The sequence below is a fragment of the Delphinapterus leucas genome, chromosome 19 (genome assembly GCF_059928025.1).
Source record: "Delphinapterus leucas isolate spDelLeu-1000000601 "Yukka" chromosome 19, BTC_Dleu_Yukka2, whole genome shotgun sequence".
Classification (NCBI taxonomy): Eukaryota; Metazoa; Chordata; class Mammalia; order Artiodactyla; family Monodontidae; genus Delphinapterus; species Delphinapterus leucas.
This window is the reverse complement of record NC_143147.1, coordinates 32,611,688-32,637,788: the sequence shown is the minus strand read 5'-3', so window position 1 is coordinate 32,637,788 and position 26,101 is coordinate 32,611,688. Positions and strand designations below refer to the sequence as shown.

The 26,101-nt window shown below is 56.6% G+C and overlaps 1 protein-coding gene and 7 pseudogenes across 1 annotated transcript; all 8 read left to right on the top strand.

Annotated features, from left to right (window-relative positions):
* Positions 1 to 1,416: 1,416 nt before the first annotated feature.
* On the top strand, positions 1,417 to 5,107 carry LOC149746708 (neuroligin-2-like). Its single transcript, XM_089901813.1, is given in 6 exon segments — positions 1,417 to 1,687; positions 1,861 to 2,046; positions 2,169 to 2,361; positions 2,730 to 3,326; positions 4,131 to 4,422; positions 4,424 to 5,107. Coding segments are annotated over 6 exon segments (2,151 nt in total). The 3' UTR covers positions 5,036 to 5,107.
* A 3,431-nt stretch (positions 5,108 to 8,538) lies between these two features.
* On the top strand, positions 8,539 to 9,896 carry LOC149746707 (spermatid maturation protein 1 pseudogene; annotated as a pseudogene).
* Positions 9,897 to 11,627: 1,731 nt separating this feature from the next.
* LOC149746706 (uncharacterized protein SPEM2 pseudogene) lies at positions 11,628 to 13,424 on the top strand (annotated as a pseudogene).
* A 756-nt stretch (positions 13,425 to 14,180) lies between these two features.
* On the top strand, positions 14,181 to 15,178 carry LOC149746705 (uncharacterized protein SPEM3-like; annotated as a pseudogene).
* Positions 15,179 to 15,230: 52 nt separating this feature from the next.
* Positions 15,231 to 15,965, top strand: LOC149746704 (uncharacterized protein SPEM3-like; annotated as a pseudogene).
* A 2,987-nt stretch (positions 15,966 to 18,952) lies between these two features.
* LOC149746703 (uncharacterized protein SPEM3 pseudogene) lies at positions 18,953 to 20,398 on the top strand (annotated as a pseudogene).
* Positions 20,396 to 21,398, top strand: LOC149746702 (uncharacterized protein SPEM3-like; annotated as a pseudogene).
* A 2,053-nt stretch (positions 21,399 to 23,451) lies between these two features.
* On the top strand, positions 23,452 to 26,025 carry LOC149746701 (uncharacterized; annotated as a pseudogene).
* The last annotated feature ends 76 nt before the right edge of the window (positions 26,026 to 26,101 follow it).

Below are 26,101 nucleotides of genomic sequence, written 5' to 3'. Positions count from 1 at the left end.
AAAACAGGGCCCAACATCTTGAAGTTTCACCACAAAATTTTGAAAAAGTGCAAAGAACTTTTTTCTTTTTTTCCAAAAACGGATCTTTTTGGTTTCTTGTTTTTTTGGGGTTTTTTTCTTTTCTTGTTGAATCTGCCCCGAGAGCTTCTTGTTTTCTGGTTGTTGTTTTTTTCTTTCTTCTTTCTTGATCCTCTTTTTTGTTGTTGGTTTTGAATTCTTGTCGCCCCAGCCCCCCTTCCTGCTCCTCCCCTTTCTGACTCCCCCTCCCCCCTCGCTGGGAGTGGAGGCGCAGGGTGGGGAGGAGCGGGGAGGAGTGAGGACATTTAGGACAGGACCTCGGAGGGAAGGAGACCGGCCTGAACTGTTGGAAGGCCTCTGGAGGTTCAGGAACGAAGGGAAGAATAGGATTGGGGGAGGACACAGAGAGGGCACTGCCCACCTAGGAGCTCCTGGCCAAAGTCAGGTGGAAGGAGGTGTCATAGAAGGTCCTAAGAGACAGGAGGCAGGAAGCTGTCTGTGGGGGGTTGGAGGGGAGTGTCTCAGTGACCTGTTGGTTGACCTTCTGCCAGGAGGGAAGTTCCTAGCGGCATGAGGGAGGCGGGCAGAGGCACTGGGGACCAGCTGTGGAGGCCCAGGCCTGGATCTTATTTGCCCGAGTGCCCAGGCTGGTCAGAGATTGCAGGTGTCAAGAAAGAGGAGGGCCTGGAGGCCAGGGGTGACGCCAGCACAGGCACTGTGGCTGCATCGTGGAGGAGCTGCAGGGGCAGGGACCCTGGCAAGCCCTCTCAGACTCCCACCCTCTTCCGGAATTAGTTACCCCTCAAGGGGCCTTCTACATATGGGAGTGATCATGGGATCCTTTGGGGACATGGCAAGAGAAGGGTCCAGAGCTCAGGACTTAGGCCAGTTTGGGGGGTCCGAGACTAGAGCTGCACCCTGGCTTCATTAGGCAGGCTCTTTCCCACCCTGCCGCCTCCGGCCACAGTAATTAAGCTTGGGATTGCCATGGTAACTGGGGAGGAGACCAAGCCCCTAGGGACCCTAGGGCCTGGCACACCCTCACCCACAGACCAGGCTACCATGTGGAGCTGAGGCCCACGGCCTGAGTCGAAGGAAACGCCAGGACCCTCCCAGGATCTCTAGCTCCAGTGGCAGCCTTGGGAGCTCGCTCTTCCTAGGAGCAGGAAGGAGATTTGCTGTGTGTGTGTGTGGGGAGGGGTTCCTCTGGGTCCAGCAGATGCCCTGAGGAGGGCCAGCCCCCAGCCCTGCCTCTGCTAGGCTTCTTGGAAGGTCTGCCAGGCATGGGGAGAAGTGCTGTAGGGCACACCGGCAGGAGGTGGGGAGGGATCTTCTGCCAGGGTTAGCTGGGGAGGGAGGGAGGAGAATCCGGTCTTGCCCCCCAGGTATGGGAGTGACATGTCCCCTGAGCTCTGGGCTGGAACTCAGCAGGCCTGGGAGCTGGGTGGTGCTGCTTCTGGTCTGACTGTGTCCTCGTCCCCCACCCCCCGGCCAACCTACACGCCCCCTCCCCACGCAGATATCCGGGACTCTGGGAAGAAGCCGGTGATGCTGTTTCTGCATGGTGGCTCCTACACGGAGGGCACGGGGAACATGTTGGATGGCTCTGTCCTGGCCACCTATGGCAACGTCATTGTAGCCACACTCAACTACCGGCTTGGGGTGCCTGGTGAGGGTGGGCAGCCAACTCTAGGGGCTGGAGTCTGGGAGGAGGGCCTGCTGGCAGGGTTCCTCTAAACCCAGCAGAAGCAGAATGGCTTCTGGGTTGGACTGAGCTGCCCAAAAATAGGGAAAGTGTGCTGTGACACCCCCAGGAAGCCCCCTTTCTCCCTCTACCCCCAGGTTTTCTCAGCACTGGGGACCAGGCTGCAAAAGGCAACTACGGGCTTGTGGACCAGATCCAGGCCCTGTGCTGGCTCAGTGAGAACATTGCCCACTTTGGGGGCGACCCCGAGTGCATCAACATCTTCGGATCTGGGGCAGGGGCCTCCTGTGTCAACCTTCTGATCCTCTCCCACCATTCGGAAGGTACCAGCCACCTCCTCAGCCTGTCCCTCTTCTCCCCTTTCTCACACCCCCAACCCCACCAGGTACCCCTTCTCCTCCCTCAGGCTGATACAGCCCAGCCTAAAGCCTGCCGGTCCCACCAGGGCTGTTCCAGAAGGCCATGGCCAAGAATGGCACTGCTATTTCTAGCTGGTCTGTCAACTACCAGCTGCTCAAGTACACGCGGCTGCTGGCGGCCAAGGTGGGCTGTGACCGGGAGGACAGCACCGAGGCCCTGGAGTGTCTGCGCCGGAAGCCTTCTCGGGAGCTGGTGGACCAGGACGTACAGCCCGCCCGGTATGGGGGTGGGAGAGGGCCAGGTCCAGGCCTCCATTCTCCTTGCTGGTTCCAAGGAGGTTGAGGGTGAGAGGTGCCCGCAGGCCACAAGCATTCCATTTAGCCAGGAGACGTGGACTTCAAGGCCCTCCCGGGGCCCTGCCTTCTCCCAGAAGCCTTCCCTAGGCGGAGGTGCCTAAAGAGAGCCAGTGTGCACGAGGCTCCATGAAGTGCTTGAGGGAGGACTTCCTCCTGAGAGGTCAAGTACCCTGAAGGGCTCAGAAGGTTTTAACTAGGGGAGAGGGGTCTTCTGAGCAGAGGACTCAGCAGGCTGTGAGCTGAGAGGAGGCCGGTGAACAGGTGATGCGACCTTGACCCCTTCTCCCCAGCTACCATATCGCCTTTGGGCCCGTGGTGGACGGTGACATAGTCCCCGATGACCCTGAGATCCTCATGCAGCAGGGAGAATTCCTCAACTACGACATGCTCATCGGTGTCAACCAGGGAGAGGGCCTCAAGTTCGTGGAGGACTCGGCGAAGAGCGAGGACGGCGTGTCCGCCAGCGCCTTCGACTTCACCGTCTCCAACTTTGTGGACAACCTGTATGGCTACCCGGAGGGCAAGGATGTGCTGCGGGAGACCATCAGGTTTATGTACACGGACTGGGCCGACAGGGACAATGGCGAGATGTGGCGCAAGACCCTGCTGGCGCTCTTTACCGGCCACCAGTGGGTGGCACCGGCTGTGGCCACCGCCAAGTTGCACGCTGACTACCAGTCCCCTGTCTACTTTTACACCTTCTACCACCACTGCCAGGCTGAGGGCCAGCCCGAGTGGGCAGATGCAGCGCACGGGGATGAGCTACCCTACGTCTCTGGTGTGCCCATGGTGGGTGCCACCGACCTCTTCCCCTGCAACTTCTCCAAGAATGATGTCATGCTCAGCGCCGTGGTCATGACCTACTGGACCAACTTCGCCAAGACCGGGTGAGGGCCAGAGGGAGGGGCTGGGTCGGGCATCCCTGCAGTTCAGGGCACACACCGCCTCCATCCTCAGCCCCTTCTCTCCCTCTCCTTCACACGGCCATCATTCCTCCATCAAGGCACTCTTGCCTTCTCGACTCAGACACCTGCCGGACAGCTCTTCTGTGTGTGTTGAAGACTCAGAAGAGTTGGACAGAGAGGTCCCTGTCTTTTCTGGGCGGCGGGCTCACTTGGTGCCTTTGGCTCCGTGTCTGTCTCTCCTTCCCTCCCTTGCCCACCCAGCTCTCTCCTTCTCCTCCCAGAGCTCGGCCCGCTGTCTGAGTGCTCCCATCTGTGTATCTGAGTGTGTGTGAGGGTTTGTGTCTGTCTGTCTATTGCTGTCTCTGCCCCTCTCTCTTGAAATCTATTGATATCTCTGCTTGCTTTGATCTGGTTACTCTGTACTCGCTGGTTTCCCCCTGGCTGTCTCTCATGTCCTTTTGTGTCTCTGTTTCCATATGTCTCTATCTCATTCATTCTCAGACTCTGCCTCTGTCACTGGTGGTCTGTCTCTTCCCTCTCTGCCCCTCTGTCCTCATCTCAGACTGTCTCTGGCAGTCTGGCTTCATCCCTATTTGTCTGTCTGTCCGTCCGTCTCTGGCAGTTTCTCTGTCTCTTCGTATCCGTCTCTGTCTCTCTTCCCGTCTCCCCAGCTCTCTGCATCTCTGTCCATCTCTCTCCTCATTCCTCCCATAGCACGCCCCCACCCCTGCCTTTCATGGGAGCCTCACCCTTACTCCTCCTTTCCCTGCCGCGCTGTGTCCACAGCGACCCCAACCAGACGGTGCCACAGGACACCAAGTTCATCCACACCAAGCGCAACCGCCTCGAGGAGGTGGTGTGGAGCAAGTTCAACAGCAAGGAGAAGCAGTACCTGCACATCGGCTTGAAGCCGCGCGTGCGCGCCAACTACCGCGCCAACAAGGTGGCCTTCTGGCTGGAGCTCGTGCCGCACCTGCACAACCTGCACACGGAGCTCTTCACCACCACCACGCGCCTCCCTCCCTACGCCACGCGCCGGCCGCCGCGCCCGCCCCCTGGTGCCCCCGGCACTCGCCGCTCCCCCGCCTCCGGCCGCCCTGCCGCCCGAGCCCAAGCCCGAGCCGGGCCCCCGGGCCTACGACCGCTTCCCCGGGGACTCCCGAGACTACTCCACGGAGCTCAGCGTCACCGTGGCCGTGGGCGCCTCCCTCCTCTTCCTCAGCATCCTTGCCTTCGCCGCCCTCTACTACAAGCGGGACCGGCGGCAGGAGCTGCGGTGCAGGCGGGTCAGCCTCCCCCCCACCCCACCCCCCCCCCCGCCCCGCCCCGGCGGCTCGGGCACCGGCGTGCCCGGCGGGGGCACCCTGCTCCCTGCTGCCGGCCGTGAGCTGCCACCCGAGGAGGAGCTGGTGTCGCTGCAGCTGAAGCGGGGCGGGGGCGTCGGGGCGAAACCTGCGGAGGCCCTGGGCCCCGCCTGCCCGCTCGACTACACCCTGGCCCTGCGCCGGGCGCCAGACGATTTGCCACTCTTGGCCCCCGGGGCCCTGACCCTGCTGCCCAGCGGCCTGGGGCCACCCCCTCCCCCGCCGCCCCCCTCCCTCCATCCCTTTGGGCCCTTCCCCTCGCCTCCCCCCACCGCTACCAGCCACAACAACACGCTCCCCCATCCCCACTCCACCACTCGGGTATAGGGGGCGGCTCGGGGAGGCCCCCCTCCCCGGCCCTCCCGGCCAGCTCAGAAGGCAGGGAGGAGGGCTTGGCGACAGGCTTTTGTCGTGTGGAGCTGTGACACATCGAGGAGCTTTAGGTGGACATGGGTTTCCTCGCCGGGATGTGTGCGCTTCTCCCGCGCGGAGTGGCCCGTTCTCTTCTCTGGACCCGGGCCTTTGAACAACTGGGGGGGTGTTTTTTCCCCTCCGTCGTCTGGACACCCGTCTTCGGTGTGTGGGGACGTGGAAGTATTTTCCCACGTGGAGGTGTGCTGTCTCACGAGGGGGTGAGAAACCATGTGCAGGGTGAGGGGTTTTTTTTGCCGCCCTGGACAAATGTTGGCTCCCTCAAAGAATTTCTGTGGGGATTTGTGCCCCCACCTCCTCCCTCCTCCCACCCCCTGGAGACCCTGGAAGTGGTGTGTTCACAAACAGCGACCCTTGGCCACCGGACGACGCAGGGTGGTGCCTGGGAAGTAGCGAGGAAATCACAGCCCCCCTGCCCTGCCCCCAGCCCTCCCGCCCCAGCGAATCATGTGTATCCCCCGTGGTACAAGTGAGGTGAAGCACGGTCTCCCCCGGGCAGGCCTCGCCTTCCACAGATGACAGACACACATTCCCTGCCACGGGGAAGAGAGGAGATCTTGCATCCCTGTGCTGCCTGGGAACTTGTCTTCCCCTGGGTCCAGGATGCATTTCTGAGTGGAAACATGTTCTTGCGTGTGGATGTACGTTTTCCCATGCAGACGGCCCCTTTCTCTGCAGCACTTCCCTGCATCTTAGGGCCTCAGGCCCAGCACTTAACTTCTCACACAGCAGGTGTGAAAGGACTTCAAACTGACAGAAGCTGAGGGGGAGGGACAAACCCTGAGGAGATGAACAGACCCTAAGCTCTGCCCTTCCTTCCCCTAGAGTTCGGGGGGTGGGGTGGGGTGGGGGGCTGCGTGGCACCTGCCACCCACAGAGGCCGTGCATGTTTGACCAAAGCCCTCACCGCGGTCTGAGGGCAGCCCTTCTTCCCTCAGTCCTCAGACAGTCGCTCATCCGTGCCAAACTGCTGAGGTGGGTTTGAGGGGTGAAGACCCCCCAAAACGTGCCAAGGATTCCTCAGCCCTGGGCCAGGGCAGGTAGGATACAGGAGAGGGGGAGGTGGCAGCTAAAGGGGTCCCGCCTGCGTCCCTCTTCTCGCCATGTCTCATCCCTCCCTCTCTGCCCCCGTTTTCCCTCCCCCCTTCGCCGTCCCCCTCTGAAGACATCCCTTCCTGGTCTCAAGCCAGCTTCTCCCCTCAGCTGCCCACCCCCTCCTTTGACCTGCCCCCTCTCCCCTGGGCCCCCAGGGCTGAAGGAAAGAAGCAGTGGAGGGGGGAGGGGAGGAGAGCAGGGGAGAAAGGCTTCCCCGGACAGGTTGGGGCACAGAACGGGGTCAGCTGTACTGAGGAACAGATGGAGGGGGCAGTGGGGGACGGCGCTTGGGCAGACACCAGCAGGAAGAATTTGATTTGAAAGGATGTGTGTAAGGTGACTGCCCAAAGAGAAACGGTTTGGGCCTCTGGGGAAAGGAACAATGTCGGGAAGGGTTTCAAGGGACACCAGCCGAGAAGGAGCCAATCCTCGCCTGCTGGCATTTTGTGGGTCCATTAGTGCCAAATCTGAATAGGGGGTGGAGTGCTGTCTTCCACTGACCCCCAAATCCCTGGTCTTGGCTCCCCAGAACTTTGCCTCCTGACTGTCCCTTCTGCCCCCACCTCCACCCATGGAAACTTAGTTCTTTTCCCACCCCTTCCCCTGCCTGGTCTAGCTCCTTTCCAAACAGCCCTGCCTTCTAAATGCTAGGGACCTGGGCCCTGAACCCTGTAGACAGATGCCCCCCAAACTGGGGCATGGGAGGGGGGCTGGGGGACCCCATGATTCAGCCACGGACTCCAATGCCCAGCCCCTGTCCCCAGAACAATTCCTTGACAATCCCATGTCCCCACCCCAACCCTTCGTGGCTCTGTACACATTTTTAAACCTGGCGAAAGATGAAGAGAATATTGTAAATTGTCGGAGTCCAGCTCCAACGAGTCCAGGTAAACCCGAGGGATGGACGGCGTCGGCGAAGGAAACAAGACCTGACACCCTTTGTAGATGTCAGCACGTCAAGCACAAATTTATTTTTCAGAGCGGGTATTTATATATAGGCAGGTTTCATCATCATGTACAAAATCAAAACATCTCAACATGTTCTAACCTCAAAATATTTTTGTCAGTTTTCTGAAAATGTCCCCAGTTTCTAGATGTACTAACAAGATAATTCCCCAAGTTCTCATTAGTTGCAGGTTATTTTCTAATAGTTAAGCCAAGCTATTATGTAAGTCTTTAATACAGAAGTGCAATCTTCGTGTTCTTTCTGCATGGGCAAGTTTTTTTTTTTTAACATCTTTATTGGGGTATAATTGCTTTACAATGGTGTGTTAGTTTCTGCTTTATAACAAAGTGAATCAGTTATACATATACATATGTTCCCATATCTCTTCCCTCTTGCGTCTCCCTCCCTCCCACCCCTCCAGGCGGTCACAAAGCACCGAGCTGATCTCCCTGTGCTATGCGGCTGCTTCCCACTAGCCATCTACCTTACGTTTGGTAGTGTATATATGTCCGTGCCTCTCTCTCGCTTTGTCACAGCTCACCCTTCCCCCTCCCCATATCCTCAAGTCCGTTCTCCAGTAGGTCTGTGTCTTTATTCCTCTCTTACCCCTAGGTTCTTCATGACATTTTTTTTTCTTAAATGCATGGGCAAGTTTTTTGAATAGTGCCTTAAAAATATTTACGATATATCCTACAGTTCCTGTGTACCTGACTCCACTAGTAGCACTTACAATACCTCCTACGCTCCTGTTTATCACCTGGCAATTGTTGCCAGAGTATTAACCTTTCTTTAGAGTGGACCCATATGAAAGCAAAATCATCAACAACCCCTTCGTAGGGCCACTGTTGTTCAATTGGGGGTGTTTTCCATAGGAACATCCCTATATTTCCATTTGTGTATTGCGTTCCCAGTTTCCTGGGGCCGAAATAGGTACTTTCCATTTTGTAATAACAATAGTAGGGGGGGTAGTAGTTTTTCTCATTTCCCTAACCCTGGGCGCAAATCCCCCTTGTGCTGTTTCCATATATAAGCTTAACACAACCAAACAAATCAATAGAGATGTAGTCCACCGTCCTGGCACAGTGCTGCTTTGCAGTCCTGCCTTTGATTGCATCATGACTTTGTCACTGCGCAGGGACTCCAGGATGGAATATTGTAAATATAGAAGTTTAACTGTTGGTTTTGCCTGCTGTTATGTTGGGGGGTAGGGGTGGGGCTCTGAAGAAACAAACCCTGGAGAAGTGACTCTGCCAGTGAGGGAGGAGGAGGGGGTCCGAGCCCACAGCCCCTTCCAGTGAACAGCTCTGAGGTCAGAGAGAAAGGGGGAGTGAGTGCTGGGGTGAGGTGGTCATTGGTAATGGGGTTGTTCGGGGAGTTAAGATCAGGACCAGTGTCTGTGCAGACGTCAGAGCCTGGTGTAGAGGACCAGGCAGGGGCTGATGGGGACAGACACCAAACAGGCCAGAGGGCCTATGGGCTGGTGCAGGTGGCTGGCTACAGGAGAGACATGCAAGGTGAAGGGTTTGGTCTCTGCTAAGCCCTGGCCCAGGCTGGAGGGTCAAACACAGGCCCAGGACTCTCCCTCTTGGCACACTGTGAGGGAGAGCCCCACATCATTGTGACCCGCTTAACCCCAGGAGCCGCTGGGACAGGAAGGCGGCCGGTAGTACTGTGGGCACAGTAGGTTGGGGCCCTGGGGACCCCCATGGCCACGGCCACGCAGTCACTGTGTCCTCCCCCCCCTAGCTCTGGCGCAGACTCCGTGGCTTCTTACACCAAGTGTTTCGTGTTATTTGTGAGAAAGGTAAGTGGAGGATGGGGAGGTTGGGGAATAGGAAAGGCAGAAACCAGGTGTTCTAGCCCTGACCTTAAGTGGGCCCCTTCCCCTCCCGCTCTCCCTGCTCAGACACCATAACTATGCAGCTTCTCTTCCTGCAACCTGCCTCTCCATCCCTGGAGGAGCCAGGCTCCCCACCTGTCCCCGATCCACAGAAGCTTCTAAGTTATGCTCACCTGGGAAGCAGACCCAGCCCCCGAAGCAGAGCACCCCTGCAGTCTGCCTTCGGTGCACCATGGACCCTGTGAAAATGATCGTGTCCCCCCCACCCACTCGCCGCCATCGCCATCGAGACTCTGTGGCACGCCACGCCCACCGCCCCGTAGCCTGGGCCCCTGACAACTGACAGCGATGACGAGAAGCCCCCACGTCAGCACACAACAATCTGCTCCCACAACTGGAATTGCCCCAAGGACTGGGAAGGCTTTCAGTCCACCCAGGGGTTCTGGACTCCCTGGGCCCAGGATGCTATGGAGCCACCTACCCAGACCATCTGCTTCCAGCAAACTGTAGAGGGAAGGCCGCTCAAAAGAGAGGCAGTCAGAGCTGGGCCTACAGGCCTACGCGTACCCTGTGAACCCCCGCCCCACAGCCCTCAGGCCCTGAGCCACAAGAACGGTTGGGGGGTGCCCCAAGCAGAACAGGAGCAGTGCCCGCCAGCCCAGCCACCCATCCTGGGCCCGGCCCACGTCGCAGACATCCCCCGGCGCCGCTCCTCAGGGCGCGTAGCCTATAATGCCAGAGACGTGAGACGGCAGCTGCGGGAGCTGACCAGGGAGGTGGAGGCCCTGTCCCACTGTTACCTCCCGGTCTCTGGATCCAGCACGGCTGAGGGGACGGGAAAGGCCTAGGTATACCGTTCCCTGACAGAGAGGTGACTGGGAGAAGAATAGAAAGAAGAGAGGAGGTGGTTTGTGGTGGTGTGCGGGGTGCCAGGGCCCACACAGCCACAGGGAATTCCCGGGACGTCCAGTGATTAGGACTACACGCTTTCATTGCTGACGGCCCCAGTTCAATCCCTGGTCGGGGAACTAAGATCCTGCAAACCACACTGCATGGCCAAAAAGAAAAAAAAAGAGAGAAAGAAATAGAAACAGCCAGTGGGCATTTTCCATCAAGACTCCAAACACATAGCAGGTGCTCAATATAGACCCACGTAATGGAATCAGCTTAAAATGATCAATAACGTTAGTCAAATGAAAATGAACAGAGAAGCAGGGTGATTCATAAAAGGCCTATCTGCTCACATTCCAGGAACGCAGCTGGTATGGAAGGTGAGGTCTATATTCCTCTATATCTGTTGAGATGTTCATTGTGCAAACAAAATGACTTGAGGATCGCCAGGTACCACTTTCACAGACCTCAGCAATGAACCCCAGCAATGATCCCAGGACTGCCTCCACAAGAACCCAGGCCTTACCTGAGGCCCAGGCCTCCCCAAGAACCCAGGCCTTGCTCAAGATCCAGACCTCCACAAGCTTCTGGGCCTTACCCAAGACCCTTACCTCTGCAAGAATCCAAGCCTTTCCCACGACTCTGACCTTCAGAAGAATCCAGTCACTACCCAAGATTCTGGCTCCCAGAAGAGCTTAGGTTCTACTCAAGACAGACATTTCTTGACACGCCCATACCTCACCCAGCCCTCTGGTCTCCACAAAAACACACCATTTCTCCAAACTTCTGACATTCAGAGGAGCTCAGGCTTTATGCATGATTCTCGAGTCTATAGGAATCTGGAACAAAAGCAAGAGACTGTACTGTGTAAAAGTCAAGAGCTCTCCCAAAAAACTGGCTTCCGTAATAGCCCACACCCTTCTCAAGATTCTGGATGTGACAAGAGTACGGGTAATGCCCAAGATTCAGGAGTCTCTAGGAGTCCAGACTTTACCCAAGATCTGGGCCAGAGAAGCGTCCATACCTTGCCCAAGACTCTGGAGTCAACAAGAGTTCAGGCCTTTGCCAGGAATCTGAAGAGCCCAGGCCTTGTGCAAACCCCTCGCCTCCATAAGGGCTCAAGCCTTACATGAGACTCAGCAGACTACAAGAATCCAGGTCTTACCCAAGATTCTGGAGTCTGCAGGAGCCAAGGCCTTAGTCAAGATTCTGACCTCCATAAGAATCCAGGCATTACCCAAGCCACTGAAGTCAAAAGGAGATGTGGCCTTACCCAAGATGCTGGAAATTAGAGGAGCTCAGAACATACCCATGACCCTAACTTCCACAAGTACTCAGGAAGTAATCGAGATCCTGGCCCCCATAAGTGCCCAGCCCTTACTCAAGACTCTGGCTTATCCAAGAGATCAGGCCTCCATAACAACTCATGCCTTATCCCAAACCCTGACCTCCACAAGAACCATCTAGGAACTGACTCTGTCCAAGTTTTGGGCGCATATCAGACCCACAACTCATTTATATATGAGGCAGTTCCTCGAAAGGAGGGTGCTTGGCAGCACACACCATGGACTTCTGTCCCACCCAGTCAGAACTCATGCTCTCCCAAGGCTCAGGTGGCCTACAATGACCTGCAAACCTTCACAGAGGTACCTGTACTGATTGAGCTGCAATCATCCTCCCGGCGAGCAGGCACCCAAGAAGGGGTGTAGCACCCCATGGATACAGTTCCTCCAGCCTGCCAGAATTATCGCCAGATGTCTACGCCTCCCAAAACCAGCTGGAAGCCCTACTGTCCTGGGTCAGGCACCGGGCTAGGGCATATGGTCTTTGACGCCCGCCAGAGACAGTTCAGAGCAGGCAGGGACAAGTGAGAAGCTCTGTCTCTCAGGCGCCTTCACCGACAGACATCCAACAACTCACCGGAGACCACCAAGGTTTGGGGACATCAGTGTGCTCAGAGCAACTTAGAAAAAGAGGGGACAGATATGCATGAGGAATAAAGAGACAAGAGAAGTGTTCTGTGGGTGGTTGAGGACATCCACCCCAGCCCCATCCCACAGGGCCTGATGAGGACCTAAGCTATCCCTGCTTTCCCTCCATCACTCTCTAGCTAAATCCGTTATCCCCAAGGCCCTAGAGCTGCATTGTCAATTACAGTAGCCACTAGCCAAATGCCTATTAGAATGTAAATTATTTAAAATTAAGGAAAATTAATTCTGTTAAAAATTAAGTTAAAAAGTTGAAAATTCTCTTCCTCAGGGAACAGAATTTCCCTGGCATCCAATTCTGTTCCCTGGCGGTCCAGTTGTTGGGATTTGGCACTTTCACTGCTGTGGCTGGGGTTCAATCCCTGGTCGGGGAACTCAGACCCCGCAAGCTTCATGGTATGGCCAAAAAAAAAAAAAAATTCTGTCCCTCATTGCCACGGCCTTCTAAGAGCTCAGTAGGCACATGGAGCTAGCGGCTACTGCATTGGACGGCACAGATTTAGAACATTTGCATCACCGTGGACAATGCCATTAGACAGCAGTGCTTTAGAGTTTAGAGCAATTTTCCTTTCCCTGTCACCCACCCCCAGCACCTTAAAGCTCCCCCAGAGCTCAGAGAACTTAGCTCTTTTTAGGGTGGCTCAGAGGCCACCCTCTGGGGAGGAGGTAAGATGTGGGGCTGGACAGCCAATGCTTGATTTCCCCGGACTGTGAGAAACGGTCCAGGCTTCAGTTTTCGTCATCTGGTCTCTTGGGTCACGATCAGATGTATGGAAACTTGCCTCCCCCGTTCTGGGCTGTGTTTGGGGCTCTTGGTTACTGAGGGAGAAGACCTCTCTTTGTCAGAGACTAGGAAACCTTGTGTTTTAGGCTGCCCAACTTGAGCCCTGGATTCTGAGGGTCCCCTCCTTCATAGGCCTCTAAATTTTTCGAGGTGTCTCCACTTAATTTTCTTGCCCATGGACTTAGGCCTAGTTCACTGTGGAGACAGACCCCTGGGAAAAAGGAATGTAAGAATTCCTGGGCTGCCGGCCCGGAGCCTGGCGGCGCAACTCCCCCCCGGCCCACGGACGGAGCCTCCCCAGCTGTGCTCACAGCCAGCCCAACCGCAGCCCGCACCCCTTCACGGGACACTTGAACTACTCCCGGGATCCCCACGAAGTGCGGCGCCGGGCGGCCGAATGGGCCGAGATGCTGCCCGTGCGGCGCCCTCTGGCCACGTCCGCCTCCCTCACGGTGCTGGCCGAGGTCTCGTACAAGCGGGCCCCGGCTCCCAGCTCAGCGCTGCTCCTCCGCCCCTCCCAGCCCCTGCCCGACGTCCAGGCTAACGAGCACCCTCCACCTCCACCCACCTTCATGCCACTCAGTCGGAACCCGGGGGGCAATGCCAACTACCAGGTGTATGACAGCCTGGAGCGGAAGCGGCAACCGCAGGAGAGCCAAACGTGGGCCAAGTCACTGCTACCTTCCACCTCGGCCTCGAGGCCCTCTCTGCACAGGAGCCAGACTGGGAAAATGGACTGACTGGCGGCAAATGGGGGCGGTCGCGGGGGGGCGGGGGGGCAGGGCATGGAGAGAGGAATAAAGAGCGCCAGAGTCCAGGAAACATTGGTGGTCTGTGGCTTGGAAGCGCCACTCCTTCTGCCAGCCTTGGTCCCTGCCCTTGGCTTCCTGCAATAAGAAGCCAGTGTCCCCTTCTTGGCCTGAGGGTCCCCTTGGTTTAGTGGGCACAGTCCTGACAGCAGGCCCCTCCTGGTCCTATACCATGCACTAAGTAGTTCTGCAGCTGCAGACTCCAAACCACTGGTGTCTGGGCACCTCCTCTGTGTCTCAGCTGTCCCTGTCCACAAAGAGCCTCATACAAGAAGCTGCTTCCAACCTGGGAGGTTCCACATCTGGGCAGGTCCAGCTCCACGCCCAGTGAAGGGCATGAAGTAGGCTGAGGCTCTTGACTGCAGCCAGGCCTTCCAAAGGGCTCTGAGGCCAAGGTCTTCATATTCTCAGGAGGGCCAAGAAATGGAATGTGTCATTTGAACAAGTGAGTCAGCGGGCGGTGAGTGAATGATTGATCACTCAAGTGGAGGTGTGCCGGCCTTCGGGCCATGTTTGACTGTCCAGGCTCAGCTTACCTCACCCTGGTTACCAGGGAATGCCACCCTGGGCCCTCCTTTTCGTCCCCCTCCCTCACTGTGACCTCACCACCTGCCCCATTATGACCCAGTCAAGCTCCCAGTTAAAAGTGGAGGGCAGGGGGCCCAGGCAGTCCTGGGAGCAACGGCCATGGGTGAGCGAACCTACTATGGAGCTGAGCCGTTCCCTGGCCCCATTCCCAGGAAATGCCAGGAGCAAGGAGACGCAATTCTTCTGCTCCTGGTCAGCTTGATCTTCGTCAACGTGGGGATCAACATGGTGATTATGGTCAGGGCAGGATATGTGCAGCGGGGTTGGGGGAGCCCTGGGGTCTTGAAGGGGCTGAGGTGGGAGGGCTGCTGGGGTGTGGCCGGACAAGGGTTGGATTTCCGGGCTAACCCTGCTCTCGGTCTCCCCCCTCCCCTTCTTCCCTCAGCTCTGGAGGCATCTGAAGAGATTCTTGCGGGCGCTTTTCAAACGTCTTTTCCCCAAAGGTGAGTGGGCGCCAGCATGGGCTCATGGGATGTGGGCCTGTCCCCTTTCTTCTATCCCTGCCTTGATTCTCAGCCCCTCAGGAAGCCAGGCCCTGACCCATCTCGCCTTTCCCCGCAGACAAGTATGCCAGCTGTGTAGGCAGCCATCGCATGCGCATGCGCTGCTCCGTGGATACGAAGAACCTGTGCTCAAGAGTTTCTTCCCGCTTCCGCCATGGCCCAAGCTTCCTGCTCGGGCACCCAAACCACCTTGACTCCTGGATACCAGACAAAAATTATGAAAAGGCTTCTAAGTGCTGCTGGATGCCGCCTCAGTGTGGACGGGCTGCGGCTTCCACGGAGGCTCCACGGGGACTGTGGAAGGAGCGGGTAGTGAGAGCTGGGGAGGCCCCTCCGGTCACAGTCTCAAAGTCCCAAGCCAACTTTTACTCCAGGTAAGAGACATCTTCCAAGCTCCACAGGATGAGCAAGGTGAACGTGGTTCCTCTCTGCCTGCCCCAAGAGACCAAGACTAAGACCCCAGACTCTGACACAGCCCAGTCCGCAGCCCGGGCCCAGACCCGCCCCCCAGTTCAGCCCCCTGCGCATGAACCTGCCAAGGCCCAGACCTCCTCCTCAGCCCACCCCACTGAGCACACCCATCCCCCATTCTGAGATCTGCTCCTGAGGCCACGCCTATGAGCACACTTCCGCCCAGGCCCAGAATATGGGGAATATGGAATGGAAGATCTCAAATGATGCCAAAGACAAATGTGAACAGTCCAAGACCTTCCCTTACTGCAGCTTCCTTCCTTGCAGGTCCGAGAAGAGAAACACGGACCCCCAGACTCCAGTCTACCCCAAATTCCTGTACTCCAAGGATGCTGCACCTTCTCAACCTTGCCTCCATTCTGCAACGAGTGCCCAAAGCTCACCATGCACCATGCCTCCACCATACACTCTTTATCTGCCCCTTGTTTCTTTCAGATACCGGGTCCTTCATCAACACAGCAACAGCCAGAAGCCCTCCAACTTAACACAAACCCCCACCTTTCCCCAAACCTCCAAGTCTTCTCAGTCTGTCCTCTCTTCCCAGGTCCCCATCCCTCCCAAGATATCCATTACTTCCCAAATCCAAAGCCAGGCCCAAACCCATGAACTTCCTGAGAGTCAAGGCCTCAACCAAGGCTCTGTCCTCCCAAGGACCCCAGGCCCTTCCAAAGTCTGCAGAGTTTCCTGACACCCAGGCCTAACCACAAACCCAGGCCTTCCCAAGAACCCAGGCCTTGCTCAAGACCAAGGCCTCCACAAGCTTCCAGGCCTTCCCGAACATGCTGGAATTTACAGGGGCTCAGAACATACACATGACCCTAGCTTACACAAGTACTCAGGAATTCATCGAGATCCTGGCCCCCATAAGAGTCTGGCCCTTACTCAATACTCTGGCTCATCCAAGAGATAGGGCCTCCATAACAACTCATGCCTTATCCCAAATCCTGGCCTCCACAAGAACCCTCTAGGAACTGACTCTGTCCAAGTTTTGGGCCCACATCAGACCCGACAGTCATTTATATCTGAGGCAGTTCCTCAAAAGGAGGATGCAGGGCAGCACATACCATGGACTTCTATCCAACCCAGTCAGAATTCCTGCTCGCCCAAGGCTCAGGTGGCATACAATGACCTGCAAACCTTCTCAGAAGTACCTGTACTGATTGAGCTGCAATCATCCTCCCGGCGAGCAGGCAGCCAAGACTGGGTGTACCACCCCATGGATACAGTTCCTCCAGCCTGCCAGAACTATCGCCAGATGTCTACGCCTCCCAAAACCAGCTGGAAGCCCTACTGTCCTGGGTCAGGCACCCGGCTCGGGCATGTCGTCTTTGACGCCCGCCAGAGACAGTTCAGAGCAGGCAGGGACAAGTGAGAAGCTCTGTCTCCCAGGCGCCTTCACCGAGAGACATCCAACAACTCACCGGAGACCATCAAGGAGTGGGGATATCAGTGTGTGATGAGCAACTTAGAAAAAGAGGGGACAGATATGCACGAGGAATAAAGAGACAAGAGAAGTGTTCTGCGGTTGTTTGAGGACATTCACCCCAGCCCCATCCCACAGGGCCTGATGAGGACCTAAGCTATCCCTGCTTTCCCTCCATCGCTGTCTGGCTGAATCTGTCATCCCCAAGGCCCTAGAGCTGCATTGTCAATTACAGTAGTCACTAGCCAAATGCCTATTAGAATGTAAATTAGTTAAAATTAAGGAAAATTAATTCTGTTAAAAATTAAGTTAAAAATTCTCTTCCTCAGGGAACGGAATATCCCTGGCATCCAATTCTGTTCCCTGGTGGTCCAGGTGTTGGGACCTGGCGCTTTCACTGCTGTGGCTGGGTTTCAATCCCTGGTCTGGGAACTCAGACCCCGCAAGCTTCATGCTTTGGCCAAAAAAAAAAAAAAATTCTGTTACTCAGTGCCATGACCTTCTAAGTGCTCAGTAGGCACATGGAGCTAGCGGCTACTGTATTGGATGGCACAGATTTAGAACATTTCCATCATCATGGAAAATGCTATTAGAGAGCAGTGCTTTAGAGTTTAGAGCAATTTTCCTTTCCCTGTCACCCACCCCCAGCACCTTAAAGCTCCCCCAGAGCTCAGAGAACTTAGCTCTTTTTAGGGTGGCTCAGAGGCCACCCTCTGGGGAGGAGGTAAGATGTGGGGATGGACAGCCAATGCCTGATTTCCCCAGACTGTGAGAAAGAGCCCAGGCTTCAGTTTTCCTCATCTGGTCTCTTGGGTCACGATCAGATGTATGGAAACTTGCCTCCCCCGTTCTGGGCTGTGTTTGGGGCTCTTGGTTACTGAGGGAGAAGACCTCTCTTTGTCAGTGACTAGGAAAACTTGTGTTTTAGGCTGCCCAACTTGAGCCCTGGATTCTGAAGGTCCCCTCCTTCATAGGCCTCTAAATTTTTCGAGGTGTCTCCTCTTAATTTTCTTGCCCATGGACTTAGGCCTAGTTCACTGTGGAGACAGACCCCTGGGAAAAAGGAATGTAAGAATTCCTGGGCTGCCGGCCCGAAGCCTGGCGGCGCAACTCCCCCCCGGCCCACGGACGGAACCTCCCCAGCTGTGCTCACAGCCAGCCCAACCGCAGCCCGCACCCCTTCACGGGACACTTGAACTACTCCTGGGATCCCCATGAGGTGCGGTGCCGGGCGGCCGAATGGGCCGAGATGCTGCCCGTCGGCGCCCTCTGGCCACGTCCGCCTCCCTCACGGTGCTGGCCGAGGCCTCGTACAAGCGGGCCCCGGCTCCCAGCTCAGCGCTGCTCCTCCGCCCCTCCCAGCCCCTGCCCGACGTCCAGGCTAACGAGCACCCTCCACCTCCACCCACCTTCATGCCACTCAGCCGGAACCCGGGGGGCAATGCCAACTACCAGGTGTATGACAGCCTGGAGCGGAAGTGGCAACCGCAGGAGAGCCAAGCACGGGCCAACTCGCTGCTACCTTCCACCTCGGCCTCGAGGCCCTCTCTGCACAGGAGCCAGACTGGGAAAATGAACTGACCGGCGGCAAATGGGGGCGGTCGCGGGGGGGCGGGGGGGCAGGGCATGGAGAGAGGAATAAAGAGCGCCAGAGTCCAGGAAACATTGGTGGTCTGTGGCTTGGAAGCGCCACTCCTTCTGCCAGCCTTGGTCCCTGCCCTTGGCTTCCTGCAATAAGAAGCCAGTGTCCCCTTCTTGGCCTGAGGGTCCCCTTGGTTTAGTGGCCACAGTTCTGCCAGCAGGCCCCTCCTGGTCCTATACCATGCACTAAGTACATCTGCAGCTGCAGACTCCAAACCCCTGGTCTCTGGGCACCTCCTCTGTGTCTCAGCTGTCCCTGTCCCCAAAGAGCCTCATACAAGAAGCTGCTTCCAAAGTGGGAGGTGCCACACCTGGGCAGGTCCAGCTGCAGGCCCAGTGAAGGGCATGAAGAAGGCTGAGGCTCTGGACTCCAACCAGGCCTTCAGCAGGCCTCTGAGGCCGAGGTCTTCCTAGTCTCAAGAGGGACCAAGAGACGGAATGTGTCATTTGAACAAGTGAGTCAGTGGGTGGTGAGCAAATGAATGACCACTCGAGGGGAGGTGTGCCGGCCACCGGGCCCTGTTTGACTGTCCAGGCTCAGCTTACCTGACCCTGGTTACCAGGGAATGCTACCCTGGGTCCTCCTTTTCGTCCCCCTCCCTCACTGTGACCTCACCACCTGCCCCATTATGACCCAGTCTGGCTCCCAGTGACTATGTGGAGGCCAGGGGACCCAGGCAGTCCTTGAACCCCTGGTCATGGGCGAGCGAGCCCTCTACCGAGCCGAGCCATGCTCTGGCACCATCCCCAGGAAATGCCAGGAGCTAGGAGACTCAATTCTTTTGCTCCTGATCAGATTCACCTTCCTCAACTTGGGAATAAACGTGGTGACTATGGTCAGAGCAGGATCTGGGCAGCGGAGTTGGGGGAGCCCTGGGGCCTTGAAGGGGCTGAGGTGGGAGGGCTGCTGGGGTGTGGTCGGACAAGGGTTGGATTTCCGGGCTAACCCTGCTCTCGGTCTCCCCCCTCCCCTTCTTCCCTCAGCTCTGGAGGCATCTGAAGGGTTACTTGCGGGTACTTTTCAATCGTATTCTCCCCAAGGGTGAGTGGGCGCCAGCGTGAGCTCAGGGGATGTGGGCCTGTCCCCTTTCTTCTATCCCTGCCTTGATTCTCAGCCCCTCAGGAAGCCAGGCCCTGACCCATCTCGCCTTTCCCCGCAGACAAGTAAGTCAGCTGTGTAGGCAGCCATCGCATGTGCATGCGCTGCTCCGTGGATCCCAAGAACCTGTGCTCAAGAGTTTCTTCCCGCTTCCGCCATGGCCCAAGCTTCCTGCTCGGGCACCCAAACCACCTTGACTCCTGGATACCAGACAAAAATTATGAAAAGGCTTCTAAGTGCTGCTGGATGCCGCCTCAGTGTGGACGGGCTGCGGCTTCCACGGAGGCTCCACGGGGACTGTGGAAGGAGCGGGTAGTGAGAGCTGGGGAGGCCCCTCCGGTCACAGTCTCAAAGTCCCAAGCCAACTTTTACTCCAGGTAAGAGACATCTTCCAAGCTCCACAGGATGAGCAAGGTGAACGTGGTTCCTCTCTGCCTGCCCCAAGAGACCAAGACTAAGACCCCAGACTCTGACACAGCCCAGTCCGCAGCCCGGGCCCAGACCCGCCCCCCAGTTCAGCCCCCTGCGCATGAACCTGCCAAGGCCCAGACCTCCTCCTCAGCCCACCCCACTGAGCACACCCATCCCCCATTCTGAGATCTGCTCCTGAGGCCACGCCTATGAGCACACTTCCGCCCAGGCCCAGAATATGGGGAATATGGAATGGAAGATCTCAAATGATGCCAAAGACAAATGTGAACAGTCCAAGACCTTCCCTTACTGCAGCTTCCTTCCTTGCAGGTCCGAGAAGAGAAACACGGACCCCCAGACTCCAGTCTACCCCAAATTCCTGTACTCCAAGGATGCTGCACCTTCTCAACCTTGCCTCCATTCTGCAACGAGTGCCCAAAGCTCACCATGCACCATGCCTCCACCATACACTCTTTATCTGCCCCTTGTTTCTTTCAGATACCGGGTCCTTCATCAACACAGCAACAGCCAGAAGCCCTCCAACTTAACACAAACCCCCACCTTTCCCCAAACCTCCAAGTCTTCTCAGTCTGTCCTCTCTTCCCAGGTCCCCATCCCTCCCAAGATATCCATTACTTCCCAAATCCAAAGCCAGGCCCAAACCCATGAACTTCCTGAAAGTCAAGGCCTGAACCAAGGCTCTGTCCTCCCAAGGACCCCAGGCCCTTCCAAAGTCTGCAGAGTTTCCTGACACCCAGGCCTAACCACAAACCCAGGCCTTCCCAAGAACCCAGGCCTTGCTCAAGACCAAGGCCTCCACAAGCTTCCAGGCCTTCCCGAACATGCTGGAATTTACAGGGGCTCAGAACATACACATGACCCTAGCTTACACAAGTACTCAGGAATTCATCGAGATCCTGGCCCCCATACGAGTCTGGCCCTTACTCAATACTCTGGCTCATCCAAGAGATAGGGCCTCCATAACAACTCATGCCTTATCCCAAATCCTGGCCTCCACAAGAACCCTCTAGGAACTGACTCTGTCCAAGTTTTGGGCCCACATCAGACCCGACAGTCATTTATATCTGAGGCAGTTCCTCGAAAGGAGGATGCAGGGCAGCACATACCATGGACTTCTATCCCACCCAGTCAGAACTCCTGCTCGCCCAAGGCTCAGGTGGCCTACAATGACCTGCAAACCTTCTCAGAAGTACCTGTACTGATTGAGCTGCAATCATCCTCCCGGCGAGCAGGCAGCCAAGACTGGGTGTACCACCCCATGGATACAGTTCCTCCAGCCTGCCAGAACTATCGCCAGATGTCTACGCCTCCCAAAACCAGCTGGAAGCCCTACTGTCCTGGGTCAGGCACCCGGCTCGGGCATGTCGTCTTTGACGCCCGCCAGAGACAGTTCAGAGCAGGCATGGACAAGTGAGCAGCTCTGTCTCCCAGGCACCTTCACCGAGAGACATCCAACAACTCACCGGAGACCATCAAGGAGTGGGGATATCAGTGTGTGATGAGCAACTTAGAAAAAGAGGGGACAGATATGCACGAGGAATGAAGAGACAAGAGAAGTGTTCTGCGGTTGTTTGAGGACATTCACCCCAGCCCCATCCCACAGGGCCTGATGAGGACCTAAGCTATCCCTGCTTTCCCTCCATCGCTCTCTAGCTGAATCTGTCATCCCCAAGGCCCTAGAGCTGCATTGTCAATTACAGTAGCCACTAGCCAAATGCCTATTAGAATGTAAATTAGTTAAAATTAAGGAAAATTAATTCTGTTAAAAATTAAGTTAAAAATTCTCTTCCTCAGGGAACGGAATTTCCCTGGCATCCAATTCTGTTCCCTGGTGGTCTAGGTGTTGGGACCTGGCGCTTTCACTGCTGTGGCTGGGTTTCAATCCCTGGTCTGGGAACTCAGACCCCGCAAGCTTCATGCTTTGGCCAAAAAAAAAAAATTCTGTTACTCAGTGCCATGACCTTCTAAGTGCTCAGTAGGCACATGGAGCTAGCGGCTACTGTATTGGACGGCACAGATTTAGAACATTTCCATCATCATGGAAAATGCCATTAGAGAGCAGTGCTTTAGAGTTTAGAGCAATTTTCCTTTCCCTGTCACCCACCCCCAGCACCTTAAAGCTCCCCCAGAGCTCAGAGAACTTAGCTCTTTTTAGGGTGGCTCAGAGGCCACCCTCTGGGGAGGAGGTAAGATGTGGGGCTGGACAGCCAATGCCTGATTTCCCCGGACTGTGAGAAACGGTCCAGGCTTCAGTTTTCGTCATCTGGTCTCTTGGGTCACGATCAGATGTATGGAAACTTGCCTCCCCCGTTCTGGGCTGTGTTTGGGGCTCTTGGTTACTGAGGGAGAAGACCTCTCTTTGTCAGAGACTAGGAAACCTTGTGTTTTAGGCTGCCCAACTTGAGCCCTGGATTCTGAAGGTCCCCTCCTTCATAGGCCTCTAAATTTTTCGAGGTGTCTCCACTTAATTTTCTTGCCCATGGACTTAGGCCTAGTTCACTGTGGAGACAGACCCCTGGGAAAAAGGAATGTAAGAATTCCTGGGCTGCCGGCCCGAAGCCTGGCGGCGCAACTCCCCCCCGGCCCACGGACGGAACCTCCCCAGCTGTGCTCACAGCCAGCCCAACCGCAGCCCGCACCCCTTCACGGGACACTTGAACTACTCCTGGGATCCCCACGAGGTGCGGCGCCGGGCGGCCGAATGGGCCGAGATGCTGCCCGTCGGCGCCCTCTGGCCACGTCCGCCTCCCTCACGGTGCTGGCCGAGGCCTCGTACAAGCGGGCCCCGGCTCCCAGCTCAGCGCTGCTCCTCCGCCCCTCCCAGCCCCTGCCCGACGTCCAGGCTAACGAGCACCCTCCACCTCCACCCACCTTCATGCCACTCAGCCGGAACCCGGGGGGCAATGCCAACTACCAGGTGTATGACAGCCTGGAGCGGAAGTGGCAACCGCAGGAGAGCCAAGCACGGGCCAACTCGCTGCTACCTTCCACCTCGGCCTCGAGGCCCTCTCTGCACAGGAGCCAGACTGGGAAAATGAACTGACCGGCGGCAAATGGGGGCGGTCGCGGGGGGGCGGGGGGGCAGGGCATGGAGAGAGGAATAAAGAGCGCCAGAGTCCAGGAAACATTGGTGGTCTGTGGCTTGGAAGCGCCACTCCTTCTGCCAGCCTTGGTCCCTGCCCTTGGCTTCCTGCAATAAGAAGCCAGTGTCCCCTTCTTGGCCTGAGGGTCCCCTTGGTTTAGTGGCCACAGTTCTGCCAGCAGGCCCCTCCTGGTCCTATACCATGCACTAAGTACATCTGCAGCTGCAGACTCCAAACCCCTGGTCTCTGGGCACCTCCTCTGTGTCTCAGCTGTCCCTGTCCCCAAAGAGCCTCATACAAGAAGCTGCTTCCAAAGTGGGAGGTGCCACACCTGGGCAGGTCCAGCTGCAGGCCCAGTGAAGGGCATGAAGAAGGCTGAGGCTCTGGACTCCAACCAGGCCTTCAGCAGGCCTCTGAGGCCGAGGTCTTCCTAGTCTCAAGAGGGACCAAGAGACGGAATGTGTCATTTGAACAAGTGAGTCAGTGGGTGGTGAGCAAATGAATGACCACTCGAGGGGAGGTGTGCCGGCCACCGGGCCCTGTTTGACTGTCCAGGCTCAGCTTACCTGACCCTGGTTACCAGGGAATGCTACCCTGGGTCCTCCTTTTCGTCCCCCTCCCTCACTGTGACCTCACCACCTGCCCCATTATGACCCAGTCTGGCTCCCAGTGACTATGTGGAGGCCAGGGGACCCAGGCAGTCCTTGAACCCCTGGTCATGGGCGAGCGAGCCCTCTACCGAGCCGAGCCATGCTCTGGCACCATCCCCAGGAAATGCCAGGAGCTAGGAGACTCAATTCTTTTGCTCCTGATCAGATTCACCTTCCTCAACTTGGGAATGAACGTGGTGACTATGGTCAGAGCAGGATCTGGGCAGCGGAGTTGGGGGAGCCCTGGGGCCTTGAAGGGGCTGAGATGGGAGGGCTGCTGGGGTGTGGTCGGACAAGGGTTGGATTTCAGGGCTAACCCTGCTCTCGGTCTCCCCCCTCCCCTGCTTCCCTCAGCTCTGGAGGCATCTGAAGTGTTACTTGCGGGTACTTTTCAATCGTATTCTCCCCAAGGGTGAGTGGGCGCCAGCGTGAGCTCAGGGGATGTGGGCCTGTCCCCTTTCTTCTATCCCTGCCTTGATTCTCAGCCCCTCAGGAAGCCAGGCCCTGACCCGTCTCGCCTTTCCCCGCAGACAAGCAAGTCAGCTGTGTAGGCAGCCATCGCATGTGCATGCGCTGCTCCGTGGATCCCAAGAACCTGTGCTCAAGAGTTTCTTCCCGCTTCCGCCATGGCCCAAGCTTCCTGCTCGGGCACCCAAACCACCTTGACTCCTGGATACCAGACAAAAATTATGAAAAGGCTTCTAAGTGCTGCTGGATGCCGCCTCAGTGTGGACGGGCTGCGGCTTCCACGGAGGCTCCACGGGGACTGTGGAAGGAGCGGGTAGTGAGAGCTGGGGAGGCCCCTCCGGTCACAGTCTTAAAGTCCCAAGCCAACTTTTACTCCAGGTAAGAGACATCTTCCAAGCTCCACAGGATGAGCAAGGTGGACGTGGTTCCTCTCTGCCTGCCCCAAGAGACCAAGACTAAGACCCCAGACTCTGACACAGCCCAGTCCCCAGCCAGGGCCCAGACCCGCCCCCCAGTTCAGCCCCCTGCGCATGAACCTGCCAAGGCCCAGACCTCCTCCTCAGCCCACCCCACTGAGCACACCCATCCCCCATTCTGAGATCTGCTCCTGAGGCCACGCCCATGAGCACACTTCCGCCCAGGCCCAGAATATGGGGAATATGGAATGGAAGATCTCAAATGATGCCAAAGACAAATTTGAACAGTCCAAGACCTTCCTTTACTGGAGCTTCATTCCTTGCAGGTCTGAGAAGAGAAACCGGACCCCCAGACTCCAGTCTACCCCAAATTCCTGTACTCCAAGGATGCTGCACCTTCTCAACCTTGCCTCCATTCTGCAACGAGTACGCAGAACTCACCATGCACCATGCCTCCACCATGCACTCTTTATCTGCCCCTTGTTTCTTTCAGATACCGGGTCCTTCATCAACACAGCAACAGCCAGAAGCCCTCCAACTTAATACAAACCCCCACCTTTCCCCCAACCTCCAAGTCTTCTCAGTCTGTCCTCTCTTCCCAGGTCCCCATCCCTCCCCAGTTATCCATTACTTCCCAAATCCCAAGCCAGGCCCAAACCCATGAACTTCCTGAGAGTCAAGGCCTCAACCAAGGCTCTGTCCTCCCAAGGACCCCAGGCCCTTCCAAAGTCTGCAGAGTTTCCTGACACCCAGGCCTAACCACAAACCCAGGCCTCCCCAAGAACCCAGCCCTTGCTCAAGACCAAGGCCTCCACAAGCTTCCAGGCCTTCCCGAAAATGCTGGAATTTACAGGGGCTCAGAACATACACATGACCCTAGCTTACACAAGTACTCAGGAATTCATCGAGATCCTGGCCCCCATACGAGTCTGGCCCTTACTCAATACTCTGGCTCATCCAAGAGATAGGGCCTCCATAACAACTCATGCCTTATCCCAAATCCTGGCCTCCACAAGAACCCTCTAGGAACTGACTCTGTCCAAGTTTTGGGCCCACATCAGACCCGACAGTCATTTATATCTGAGGCAGTTCCTCAAAAGGAGGATGCAGGGCAGCACATACCATGGACTTCTATCCCACCCAGTCAGAACTCCTGCTCGCCCAAGGCTCAGGTGGCCTACAATGACCTGCAAACCTTCTCAGAAGTACCTGTACTGATTGAGCTGCAATCATCCTCCCGGCGAGCAGGCAGCCAAGACTGGGTGTACCACCCCATGGATACAGTTCCTCCAGCCTGCCAGAACTATCGCCAGATGTCTACGCCTCCCAAAACCAGCTGGAAGCCCTACTGTCCTGGGTCAGGCACCCGGCTCGGGCATGTCGTCTTTGACGCCCGCCAGAGACAGTTCAGAGCAGGCATGGACAAGTGAGCAGCTCTGTCTCCCAGGCACCTTCACCGAGAGACATCCAACAACTCACCGGAGACCATCAAGGAGTGGGGATATCAGTGTGTGATGAGCAACTTAGAAAAAGAGGGGACAGATATGCACGAGGAATGAAGAGACAAGAGAAGTGTTCTGCGGTTGTTTGAGGACATTCACCCCAGCCCCATCCCACAGGGCCTGATGAGGACCTAAGCTATCCCTGCTTTCCCTCCATCGCTCTCTAGCTGAATCTGTCATCCCCAAGGCCCTAGAGCTGCATTGTCAATTACAGTAGCCACTAGCCAAATGCCTATTAGAATGTAAATTAGTTAAAATTAAGGAAAATTAATTCTGTTAAAAATTAAGTTAAAAAGTTGAAAATTCTCTTCCTCAGGGAACGGAATTTCCCT